This window comes from Poecilia reticulata, chromosome 16 (assembly GCF_904066995.2).
Source record: "Poecilia reticulata chromosome 16, P_reticulata-male-v2, whole genome shotgun sequence".
NCBI classification, from domain to species: Eukaryota; Metazoa; Chordata; class Actinopteri; order Cyprinodontiformes; family Poeciliidae; genus Poecilia; species Poecilia reticulata.
In genome coordinates this window covers 693,242-705,491 of record NC_088845.1, presented here as the reverse complement: position 1 = coordinate 705,491, position 12,250 = coordinate 693,242, and the positions used below count along the sequence as shown (strand labels likewise).

At 50.7% G+C, this 12,250-nt stretch overlaps 1 protein-coding gene across 3 annotated transcripts; it reads left to right on the top strand.

The window, feature by feature from the left end:
* The first annotated feature begins 4,381 nt into the window (after positions 1-4,381).
* On the top strand, positions 4,382-12,000 carry kcnv1 (potassium voltage-gated channel modifier subfamily V member 1). Of its 3 annotated transcripts, none has more exons than XM_081616999.1 (4): positions 4,382-4,496; positions 5,272-5,575; positions 8,186-8,847; positions 11,405-12,000. In XM_081616999.1, the coding sequence occupies exons 2-4, from the start codon at positions 5,289-5,291 to the stop codon at positions 11,929-11,931; spliced, it is 1,476 nt and encodes a 491-aa protein (XP_081473125.1). In that variant the 5' UTR covers positions 4,382-4,496; positions 5,272-5,288; the 3' UTR covers positions 11,932-12,000. The 3 variants fall into 3 exon arrangements, with proteins under 3 accessions (XP_081473125.1, XP_081473126.1, XP_081473123.1); XM_081617000.1 differs by having other exon boundaries at positions 4,382-5,075; XM_081616997.1 differs by having other exon boundaries at positions 4,382-5,575.
* The last annotated feature ends 250 nt before the right edge of the window (positions 12,001-12,250 follow it).

Below are 12,250 nucleotides of genomic sequence, written 5' to 3'. Positions count from 1 at the left end.
TAGCCTCGCTGTGTTTCCTCTGTAGACTCCAGTACAGAAAGGACCTGATGACGTCATCAACCCATCAGTGAAAAAATGGCGGCCTCCATGGGTCAAAGATATAACAAAATATGTACATTTTTTAAGTAATTATGAGTTTTGGCGTAATACAAACAGCAATATTTTGGTTATAGGAAAATTGCAACACATTTAGGCCAACATGTTCAGCTAGTCATGGATCCTTTTAACTCTGAATGTAGCAGGTGTTTTACATCTCTCCCGATATGATCTGTTGTTTTCAGTGTTTTAACTAAAACATGGAAGCTGTTTTAGTCCATTTTCAGACGTATGACGCAAGATCTTAGTCAACAGCATTAGCTCCAGTTCACACTCCAGACCAGATGGCGGCGGTATTGCACACTTTCAGTTTTTATGAAAAGCGCCATGAAAAGAAGAAAAGCCACGAAGCCGCTGAAGATAACAGATGCTGTTCAAACTCGCTCTTTTTACTAGCATAATATTGAATTAAACGTAGAGAGAGCCTTGATAATAGTTAGTAGTGTTGGTCAATTCAAGCTGGTGACGTCCCAGTCCGAGTTAGACGACAACACAACCGGATGGAAATGAAATGTGGGTCACGAAAGGAACCGAAGGGTCGAAGCTGCTAACGTGTTGCTAGCTGGTGGTAAGTTAGCTTATTAATTATCTTTGTTTAATTATAAACAGGGCAGTAAACATGAACAAACTGACGTTAGTTTCACAAATAATTATTTTATTATTGCTATAACAATCATTCTGCTTCATGTGATAACTGCATGGAGGCCGTTTGTTGGGACTTGATATAGTTTTCTTCACCATATCAATGAGACTGATATTGTGAGGTTGTTCTAACTCGTTCATCAATGATTTTATCTTCATATGTTTGCAGTCTAAGCAAATGAAGATGAAAGAGGAAGCCAGAGAAATCAGGTGTTAGAAACATAAAGACTTTCTGTCTCAGAAGAAGCTCTGACTCCACCAGATCACCAACCAGCTGAGGATGAACCTCCACATCGTCTTTATGGTGGAAGGATTTTTATCTTACTGAGCAGCTAGCTACATTTAACAGCAAAAACTGCTGTGTTACCAACACCAAGTGCTTAATAAACATAATTTGATTTCAAAATAATTGGACAGAATTTCCCCCCCTTGTTTAATCTAACATTTCTCTTTCATATATTTTATTTGTTGTTGGCTTTCAGGGCCCTGTGATGGACTGGTGACCTGTCCATGGTGAACCCTGCCTCTCATCTGATGGCTGCTGGAGATGGGCACCACCAGCCCCCCTCACCACCCTGCAAGGATCGGTGTGTTCAGATCACGGATGGAAAGATTTTAAGGTGGTTTGTCTCCTTAAGTCCACATTTAAAACAGCTTCATAGTTAATGCCAACATCAACTGACTCTATGACATTGATAACATAAACGGGCAAAGAAGAAACCCAGAAAAAAGCACATTATAGTACACTTTAAATTATGATTTTTTTTTTACAATTACTATTAAAATACACTATGTACAAAACTAGTTGTTCCAAAGTAACACACTTACTGATGATTATTCTGGCTTCAAGTGTGCTAAGATGTAACATAGCTACTTGGTATATTTATTTTTCATCTGTCCATCTGCTGACCAGCCTGTTTTCTCTCCAGTCCGAATGAAATGAGCCACAGATGCTTTCAGACGACGAGTTACATCTTCATGGTTTCACCATCCTTTAGTTTATTTTCTGTTTTTCAGGTTATTGAGGATAAATGTGGTTGTTTCATTGTTTAAACACTAAAATATTAAAATCATCAGGTTTGATGCTTCCTGGTCTAAATAACAGAATCAAGTTTCAGTGGATTTATGGGAGTTTTGACTCTTTGTAGTTTATTATTGCTCACAGAAAAAGTTTGCATGGCTGCTGCACATTTTCACTCCAGGGAAAAAGTTTGCGTATATTTACGCAAACTTTCATTTTTATGCATGCCGACTTGTGCATAAAATATGGCACCGCACAGTTTTTGTGTATACACACGTTTTATACGCAAGAGCTCAGGTGTTAATATGAAAGAGTCAATATTAATAAACTACAGGACATCCAATCAGAAGAAGGAAAAACTGAACAAAACATTTTTAATGAGTTCTCATGCTAAATGAGTTTCTGATGTAAAGTTAAAATGTAATTATGTATTTTTATTAAATTGTTGTCAGTAGCCTAATCAAAGTATTCCCAGCAACAGTTACCATGGAAACGGAGACAAGTAACAGACCAGCTGATTTCTCTCTGCCAAGTGAAACTAGAACCGTGTATTGTTCTGACCTGAAGTGGACCGTGCCTAATAGCTTTTCTCAATGGTTCTGTTGCAGACTGCTGGGTTCTGATGCCGAACCGTTCCCGAACCTCTGCAGACCCATTTCTACTAATAACTAGTGCTAAATGACCCAGTCTAACCCAACTGCTGCGTTTATTCGGTTAAATCCGCCGAAATATTAATGGAGTCTGGCGCCTGTGACACAAGACGTTAATGTCAATCAGCGCAGGTTACTGTCAAGCGCGTGCACTGGGATCATGCGCGTGCAGAGACTGTGACGGATCTTCTTTATTTGCATCACGTGCACGCGAGTTGGCGCGCGGAAACTTAAACCTGCTAGTCGCCTGTTAGCTGATAGTTAGCTGTCAGTTAACTCCGCAGTTAGTGTGAGTGATAAACTCTGACGGTACCGGTCCAACTGTGTCCCTGTGGTTCCGACCCGCTAGTTATCACACTAAACCCCAGTTTAAACAGTTTAACCAGCCTAACTCCCACCAGCAGGAAGCAGCTAGCTGTTAGCTCCGCTGTTAGCTTCAGCAACATACAGGTACCGATTCTGACCACAGGAAGAACCAGAACCAGCCGTAGCGCCGCGCCTCTCCCCGGTCCAAAGACAGCAGAGAAAAGTTTACCTGGTCCCGGAGATTCGAACCGAACCAGAGCGCCACTCAGCTGTCAGTTAGTCATCAAGGCGGGATGCCTTCTGGGCGGGACCACGGCCATGGTAGTTATGCTCATTGGTTGAGACGTAATGACGTTGCCATGTGTTCCAGTTATTGTTACAACACCGCCCCCTGCTGCCCAGCCGCGGGATGTAAATACAGAGGGAGTTCTCATTTTGTTATACCTGCATGTTTAGTTGAGGAACATCTCCTATTATTGATGATTAGAAAGCTTTGTTAAATATTTATTGGTTTTATTTTTCAAATTCTCAACAATATTTCTCCTTATAAAACAGTGATGTCCACTTTAATCTTCTCCATATTCTCTTTAGAAAACTGGAACAGAAGCGTTTGTTTTGTTTCCAGACTTCCGGCTTGGAGAATAAACTGACCAACACACATGAAGATGCAGTCAGTGGTTATATGTCTAGGAAAACAACTACTAACCGATAGAGCTACAGGGGGTAGATTTCACACCCACAACTCCATGGAAGCCATTTCCACCATGGGAGAGAAAAACTTAAAATCCGACAGATCAATATATCTGATAGATCTCAGAGCAATTGATTTATTGGATCTATTCTATGAATTGCTGCTTTAATTCTTCTATAAGGCTAAATAATAAACGGTGTGGTTGTATTGCCATGGTTCGCCACCAGGCGGCACCATGACAGAACCACTGATAGGCTTTGCCAGGACAGGAATGAGAGGGAAGACATGCGGCAAAGGCCACCAGGGCGGGAATCGAACCTGCGTCGAGGACTGAGGCCTCCTTATGTGGGCTGTGCTTAACCGCTGTGACCAGCAGTCACAGCGGTTCTGACCGTGTGGTTCTGACCCAGTCCGTCAGAACCAGAGGAACATCATGGCTGAACCTGGGTTCATCCGTTCACCGCTTCAGCCTGACACAAGGTGGCGCTGCAGAGCCAGAGCTCCATCAAGCTGGACTGGAAACCAGTTTGTTTCCTAGCAACAGGACATTAGTCTGTCTGGTTCTGGTTCTGTTCTAACTTTGTTGAGTAAAATGTCGGTTGTGACTCCAGAACTTCCTGCTGTTCAGTTTTGGACCGGTGGTTCTGATTGGCGTTCTGTCTCTGTTCAGTTTGGTTGAAACGGTTCTGATCCTGCAGCCAGTGATGGATCAGAACCGTTGGGATGAGTGATGGGTTCGGTCCAGGGGAACCGGGACAGGTTCTTCTTCTGGACCTGGGTTTGGGTCGGAGCTGACCCGGTTCAGAGGCAGAACCTGGACCCAGAGGAAATCATGAGCAGCTCAGGAAGAGAAGGATCTAAAAATAAAACGAAGGAACAGAAATAAGACCAGGAGGAAGAGGAGGACGCTCCTCCTCCTCATCCTCTCCCTCCTCCTCCTCGTCTTCCTCCTCCACTTCAAACCTGAGCGGAAAGCAGAAGCTGCTGGACCCGTCAGAACCGTCAGAAGCTCCGGCTGCTGCAGCGTTCTTCGTCTCCAAGTGAGGAAAGTTTCCAGCAGACGATCCGACAGCGACTCCACGGAAACCAGGTCAGAGTCTGCTGGTTCTGGTTCTGACAGAGAAGACCTCAGCCTGAACCGTCCTCATCTTCATCCTCCTGGAGGTTCTGGTGGTTCTGACAGGACGGGCAGCTGACCTCTCAGCAGTAGTGGCGGTTCTGGAAGTGGGAAGGGTCCGGCCCGGTGGCGGTTCTGATGGGGTCGCGTTTCTCTCCTCTGAGTCCAGATGGCGAGAGGAGAGGACGCATTAAACACCAGAACCGGGTTCTGATCGGAATCAGGACCCAGAAGTCTGGACCGAACCAAACTGGACCGGGCCAAACCAGGATCTAGAACCTCCACAGAGCTGAGGATCCAACCCTCCATATGAGGAAGTCGCTGTTAGCATGAACAGCCTCCCCTAGTGGCTGAGAGCCGGAACAGCAACACAATGACATCATCCTGACTCTGTCCTCTCATTGGCTGCAGAAAGGCCAGGGGCGGGACTTCAGGGCATGTCAGCAGCGTGTCCTCTAAGCCAATCAAAGTCCAGTCATGTGACCTGCTCCTCCTCAACACAAGGGGGCGCCAACTCCTGACTGACGGCATCAAAGAAACAACACAAACTCAGTGAGGGCCCCTCCTTCTCGTGCCGCCCTGGGCAGCTGGCCACGGTGTGGAAGTCAGAAAGCGGTCGCTCTCTCTCTCTCTCGCCGCCAGCATCTGTTCCTGTCAGATCCAGATGTTCCCCAGACATCAGTGACCTTATTCAGAGGCTTCAGGAGTTGCTGCCTGACCCAGATGTCTCCTGTTTCTTGTTCTCCAGCTGCCGTCTCGTCCTCCATGGCGGGCCTGGAGGTCTTTGCTGACGCCGCCTCCCTGCTGTCTTTGAACTCCAGCGTCTTCTTCAGCGAGACGCCGGCGTCGCGCGTTAGGGACCCGCTGGGCGCCGTGGTCGTCAACGTCGGGGGGAGTCGCTACGTCCTGTCCCAGGAGCTGCTGGCGTCCCACCCGGAGACCCGACTGGGGAAGCTGGTCTGCTGCGGTCGAGACTCTGCGCTGGAGCTCTGCGATGACGCAGACTTCCTCCGGAATGAGTTCTTCTTCGACAGAAGCTCCCAAACCTTCCAGTAGGTCTTCCTCTACACTCAAAACAGCCGTCATCACACAGCATTCTTAGACCTTTAGTCCAAGTCAGGGTGGCAGCGCCAGGCCTGCAGGGCCTCCTGCCACTTTTACATACGTCTCTATTCACCACACTGAGTCAAATGATGAGGTCGTTGCTCTGGAGCCCGACTGAGGAGGAGATTCAGCTGTGGGATGGAAGTGTGCTGGAGCAGGGAGACGGCCAGGAGCTGCAGGACAGCAGCCCACCAGGACCAGGACCTGGACCAGGACCTGGACCAGAACCAAGACCAGGACCAGAACCAAGACCAGGACCAGAACCAAGACCAGCACCAGGAGCAGCACCAGGACTGCCCAGCCCTGATGCTTAGATCTTTATTCCTGTAGTTCTGGCATGAGATCCACCTGGGGATCCGCTGCATAGATATCTGGGGCCTGATGCCTAAAGTGGTGTACGCACAAAAAATGTGCAGCAGCCATTTTGAACGTTTTCTGTTTGACAATAACAAACTGCAAAGCGTCAAAACTCACCTAAATACACTGAAACTTGGACCCTAATGAGCCCTGAAAGCAGCTTTTAAATAAACTATATTATTATAGATACTTATACGGCTGTTAGCCAGGATGGTTGCCATGGTTACTGCTTCACCTGGCGACAGACTTCCAGGTATTTGTACTAATTTACATTAATATGTATTTATGGAGGCGACGGGCGGAGCAGCAGCTGCTGTTTCCCCCAAACCAGGATCTATAGAGGAAAGGTGAGCAGGGCCGACCTGGACGCTCTGCTGCTGCAGCAGGTCCGACCTGGACGCTCTGCTGCTGCAGCAGGTCAGACCTGGACGCTCTGCTGCTGCAGCAGGTCTGACCTGGAGGCTCTGCTGCTGCAGCAGGTCAGACCTGGAGGCTCTGCTGCTGCAGCAGGTCAGACCTGGAGGCTCTGCTGCTGCAGCAGGTCCGACCTGGACGCTCTGCTGCTGCAGCAGGTCCGACCTGGACGTTCTGCTGCTGCAGCAGGTCTGACCTGGACGCTCTGCTGCAGCAGGTCAGACCTGGACGCTCTGCTGCTGCAGCAGGTCAGACCTGGAGGCTCTGCTGCTGCAGCAGGTCAGACCTGGAGGCTCTGCTGCTGCAGCAGGTCAGACCTGGAGGCTCTGCTGCTGCAGCAGGTCAGACCTGGAGGCTCTGCTGCTGCAGCAGGTCAGACCTGGAGGCTCTGCTGCTGCAGCAGGTCAGACCTGGACGCTCTGCTGCTGCAGCAGGTCAGACCTGGACGCTCTGCTGCTGCAGCAGGTCAGACCTGGACGCTCTGCTGCTGCAGCAGGTCAGACCTGGAGGCTCTGCTGCTGCAGCAGGTCAGACCTGGAGGCTCTGCTGCTGCAGCAGGTCTGACCTGGAGGCTCTGCTGCTGCAGCAGGTCTGACCTGGAGGCTCTGCTGCTGCAGCAGGTCAGACCTGGAGGCTCTGCTGCTGCAGCAGGTCTGACCTGGAGGCTCTGCTGCTGCAGCAGGTCTGACCTGGAGGCTCTGCTGCTGCAGCAGGTCAGACCTGGACGCTCCGCTGCTGCAGCAGGTCTGACCTGGAGGCTCTGCTGCTGCAGCAGGTCAGACCTGGAGGCTCTGCTGCTGCAGCAGGTCTGACCTGGAGGCTCTGCTGCTGCAGCAGGTCTGACCTGGAGGCTCTGCTGCTGCAGCAGGTCTGACCTGGAGGCTCTGCTGCTGCAGCAGGTCAGACCTGGACGCTCTGCTGCTGCAGCAGGTCAGACCTGGACGCTCTGCTGCTGCAGCAGGTCAGACCTGGAGGCTCTGCTGCTGCAGCAGGTCAGACCTGGAGGCTCTGCTGCTGCAGCAGGTCTGACCTGGAGGCTCTGCTGCTGCAGCAGGTCTGACCTGGAGGCTCTGCTGCTGCAGCAGGTCAGACCTGGAGGCTCTGCTGCTGCAGCAGGTCTGACCTGGACGCTCTGCTGCAGCAGGTCAGACCTGGACGCTCTGCTGCTGCAGCAGGTCAGACCTGGAGGCTCTGCTGCTGCAGCAGGTCAGACCTGGACGCTCTGCTGCTGCAGCAGGTCTGACCTGGAGGCTCTGCTGCTGCAGCAGGTCAGACCTGGACGCTCTGCTGCTGCAGCAGGTCAGACCTGGAGGCTCTGCTGCTGCAGCAGGTCCGACCTGGAGGCTCTGCTGCAGCAGGTCTGACCTGGACGCTCTGCTGCTGCAGCAGGTCAGACCTGGAGGCTCTGCTGCAGCAGGTCTGACCTGGACGCTCTGCTGCAGCAGGTCAGACCTGGACGCTCTGCTGCTGCAGCAGGTCAGACCTGGAGGCTCTGCTGCTGCAGCAGGTCTGACCTGGAGGCTCTGCTGCTGCAGCAGGTCCGACCTGGAGGCTCTGCTGCTGCAGCAGGTCTGACTGCAGCACGGCTTCATACATCTGGGTTGTTTTTCTGAATTTGTTCTAGTCCAAGTTTTAGTGTGAAAACTGCGCAGGGTTTGATGCACGAGGCCCCGGATGTTTTCACCCTGCAGAGATGAGGAAACGTCTAGCCAGGACTGATGTGGTTTCAGGTCTCAACCTTTCTGGTGTTTGACTTTGTTTCATTCATCTCTTTGCTTGGTCCTCAGGTACGTGATGAACTTCTACCAGACGGGTCACCTTCATGTCATGGAGGAGCTGTGTGAGATCTCCTTCCTGCAGGAGATCCAGTACTGGGGCATCGACGAACTCTGCATCGACTCCTGCTGCCGGGAACGCTACCACCGCCGCAAGGAGCAGAAAGAGTCCCTGGATGTCTGCCAGGAGTTTGAGACCGACGATGAAGAGGAGGACTTTGTAGGTGCGCTCTGTCCAGGCCTGCGTCGGCGTCTCTGGGACATTCTGGAGAGACCGGAATCGTCTGGCGCCGCCCGGACCTTCGGCTCCCTCTCCATCTTCTTCGTGGTGCTGTCAGTCGTCAACATGGTGCTGATCTCTCTGGACCAGGACTTCGGCGGTAGCTGGCTGGGCGCCGGCGGGCCGCAGCTGCTTGACATGGTGGAGTACGTGTGCGTCCTGTGGTTCACAGGTGAGCTGGTGCTGCGCTTCAGCTGCGTCCGGGACAAGTGCCGGTTCAGCCGAAGCGTCCTCAACGTGATCGACCTGCTGGCCATCCTGCCCTTCTATGTGACGCTGGCCGTGGAGAGCCTCCATGGCGGCTCCACCGAGCTGGAGAACGTGGGCCGGGTGGTCCAGGTGCTGCGCCTCCTCCGGGTCCTGCGCATGCTGAAGCTGGGTCGACACTCCACAGGTACGCGCTTCAGTCTCTCAACCAGTAAGCTTAGTAGAACTGATTTGGGTCAGATGTTCTGGGTTTCCTTCTACAAGGTGTACTGGGCCTTTAGCCCATCCCAGTGATACTGGGTCGAGTTTTAAGGCTTCACCTTTTCACTCTGACATGACCTGTTGTTCTGCAGTCAGGACTTTGTGATGGCCACTGCAGGACATCTCAGCGTTTCCCCAGAGAAGCAAACTAAACATAAAACCTTCCTAATTGGAAGGAGGTTGTGCAGAGCGGGTCCAAATGTGCCGACGATTGAAGGTCGACCTTCTGGAGGATTCTGGATCAAAGCCTGACTGTAAAGGCCGTCATCGTCACGGTCAGCGACGGGCGCCGTCAGTCTGGTGCGAGCGTCTTCATGGTGTCTGTTCATCCACTCACAGATTCCCTTCATTCGCCGGCACAAAGAGCAAGCAGCAGGTCAACATGCTGCCTGCAGCAGCTGCAGCATTACTAATGCAGCTTTCCCTCAGCTGGGTGCTAGCTGTGTCCTAAATACAAACTGGCTGTTTCCTGTTTGTCCTTATGGAAAATGAATCTGCAGAGAGCAGAGCAATGTGGCGAAGTGTGAGGACCAATCAGGTTCCCCCATTTCACACTCCTGATGTGAAGAGAGAAAGCAGCTGGCAGGGAAAACACGGATTCAACGTCTGATATCAGCAGAGACTCCACGAGCTAAAGAAGCTCATGAATAATGCAGGAAGCAGAGGAAACTGGAGCAGGAGCCCAGAATAACCAGAACCAGCAGCAGAAACTAAAGTGACGTTACAACATGCTTGAAACAAGATGAGGCTCCTGGAGGAAGATCAGAGCGACGGAGTCTTTACCTCCTCTGAAGAGGAACAGGTTCAGGGCTGAACCAGTCCTTTACTCTGAACCAGTTCTTTACTCTGAACCAGTCCTTTACTCTGAACCAGTTCTTTACTCTGAACCAGTCCTTTACTCTGAACCAGTCCTTTAGTCTGAAAAAGTTCTTTATCCTCTCTCTCTCCAAGCGCTGGTCTCTGGGAAAGTCCATTACTCATTTCCTTACTCTGAAGAGTTCCTGAATGAACTGGTTCCTTAATCTGAACAGTTCCGGAATGAACTGGTTCCTTAATCTGAACAGTTCCGGAATGAACTGGTTCCTTAATCTGAACAGTTCCGGAATGAACTGGTTCCTTAATCTGAACAGTTCCTGAATGAACTGGTTCCTTAATCTGAACAGTTCCTGAATGAACTGGTTCCTCACTCTGAACAGTTCCTGAATGAACTGGTTACTCACTCTGAACAGTTCCTGAATGAACTGGTCCTTTTATCTGAACAGTTCCTGAATGAACTGGTTCCTTACTCTGAACAGTTCCTGAATGAACTGGTTCCTTACTCTGAAGAGTTCCTGAATGAACTGGTTCCGTACTCTGAACAGTTCCTGAATGAACTGGTTCCTTACTCTGAACAGTTCCTGAATGAACTGGTTCCTTACTCTGAACAGTTCCTGAATGAACTGGTTCTTTTATCTGAACAGTTCCTGAATGAACTGGTTCTTTTATCTGAACAGTTCCTGAATGAACTGGTTCCTCACTCTAAACAGTTCCTGAATGAACTGGTTCCTCACTCTAAACAGTTCCTGAATGAACATGTTCCTCACTCTAAACAGTTCCTGAATGAACTGGTTCTTCACTCTGAACAGTTCCTGAATGAACTGGTTCCTCACTCTAAACAGTTCCTGAATGAACTGGTTCCTCACTCTAAACAGTTCCTGAATGAACTGGTTCCTCACTCTAAACAGTTCCTGAATGAACTGGTTCTTCACTCTGAACAGTTCCTGAATGAACTGGTCCTTTTATCTGAACAGTTCCTGAATGAACTGGTCCTTTTATCTGAACAGTTCCTGAATGAACTGGTCCTTTTATCTGAACAGTTCCTGAATGAACTGGTTCCTTACTCTGAACAGTTCCTGAATGAACTGGTTCCTTACTCTGAACAGTTCCTGAATGAACTGGTTCCTTACTCTGAACAGTTCCTGAATGAACTGGTTCCTTACTCTGAACAGTTCCTGAATGAACTGGTTCCTCACTCTGAACAGTTCCTGAATGAACTGGTTCCTCACTCTGAACAGTTCCTGAATGAACTGGTCCTTTTATCTGAACAGTTCCTGAATGAACTGGTCCTTTTATCTGAACAGTTCCTGAATGAACTGGTCCTTTTATCTGAACAGTTCCTGAATGAACTGGTCCTTTTATCTGAACAGTTCCTGAATGAACTGGTTCCTTACTCTGAACAGTTCCTGAATGAACTGGTTCCTTACTCTGAACAGTTCCTGAATGAACTGGTTCCTTACTCTGAACAGTTCCTGAATGAACTGGTTCCTTACTCTGAACAGTTCCTGAATGAACTGGTTCCTCACTCTGAACAGTTCCTGAATGAACTGGTTCCTCACTCTGAACAGTTCCTGAATGAACTGGTTCCTCACTCTGAACAGTTCCTGAATGAACTGGTTCCTCACTCTGAACAGTTCCTGAATGAACTGGTTCTTCTCCCCATGCAGGCCTGCGGTCTCTGGGAATGACCATCGCTCAGTGTTACGAGGAAGTCGGCCTGCTGCTCCTCTTTCTCGGCGTGGGAATCTCCATCTTCGCCGCGCTGGTGTTCGCCCTGGAGCACGACCTCCCGGCCTCCACCTTCACCAGCGTGCCGGCCGCCTGGTGGTGGGCCACCACCTCCATGACCACGGTTGGCTACGGCGACGTGCGGCCCGACTCGGCGGCGGGGAAGACGCTGGCCTTCCTCTGCATCCTGTCCGGCATCCTGATCCTGGCTCTGCCCATCGCCATCATCAACGACCGTTTCTCCGCCTGCTACTTCACCCTGAAGGTCCGGGAGGCCGCGCTGCGCCACGCCGACGCGCTCAGGAGGCTGACCCGCGGCTCGCCGGGGGGCGGGGCCGACCCCACCGGGGGCGGAGCCAACCTGAGGGACGCCTACGCCCGCAGCGTCCTGGAGATGCTGCGGCTGCATCGCCGAGAGCGGGCGAGCACGCGCAGCAGCGGGGGCGACGAGCTGTGGGGCAAATAAGCTGCTGGGGGGCAAATAAGCTGCTGGGGGGTAAATAAGCTGCTGGGGGGTAAATAAGCTGCTGGGGGTAAATTAGCTGATGGGGGGTAAATTAGCTGCTGGGGGGTAAATTAGCTGCTGCGTGTATATAAGCTGCTGGGGGGTATATAAGCTGCTGGGGGGTAAATTAGCTGCTGGGGGGTAAATAAGCTGCTGGGGTGTATATAAGCTGCTGGGGGGTAAATAAGCTGCTGGGGTGTATATAAGCTGGGGGGTAAATAAGCTGCTGGGGTGTATATAAGCTGCTGGGGGGTAAATTAGCTGCTTGGGGGCAAATAAG

What these genes read in the sequence shown, in the direction of transcription:
- kcnv1 (XM_081616997.1), top strand. Translation starts at nt 5,247, where the DNA reads ATGTCTCCTGTTTCTTGTTCTCCAGCTGCCGTCTCGTCCTCCATGGCG. An exon ending in AGAAGCTCCCAAACCTTCCA is followed by an intron (nt 5,576 to 8,185) that starts GTAGGTCTTCCT and finishes CTTGGTCCTCAG; the next exon opens with GTACGTGATGAACTTCTACC. An exon ending in GCTGGGTCGACACTCCACAG is followed by an intron (nt 8,848 to 11,404) that starts GTACGCGCTTCA and finishes CTCCCCATGCAG; the next exon opens with GCCTGCGGTCTCTGGGAATG.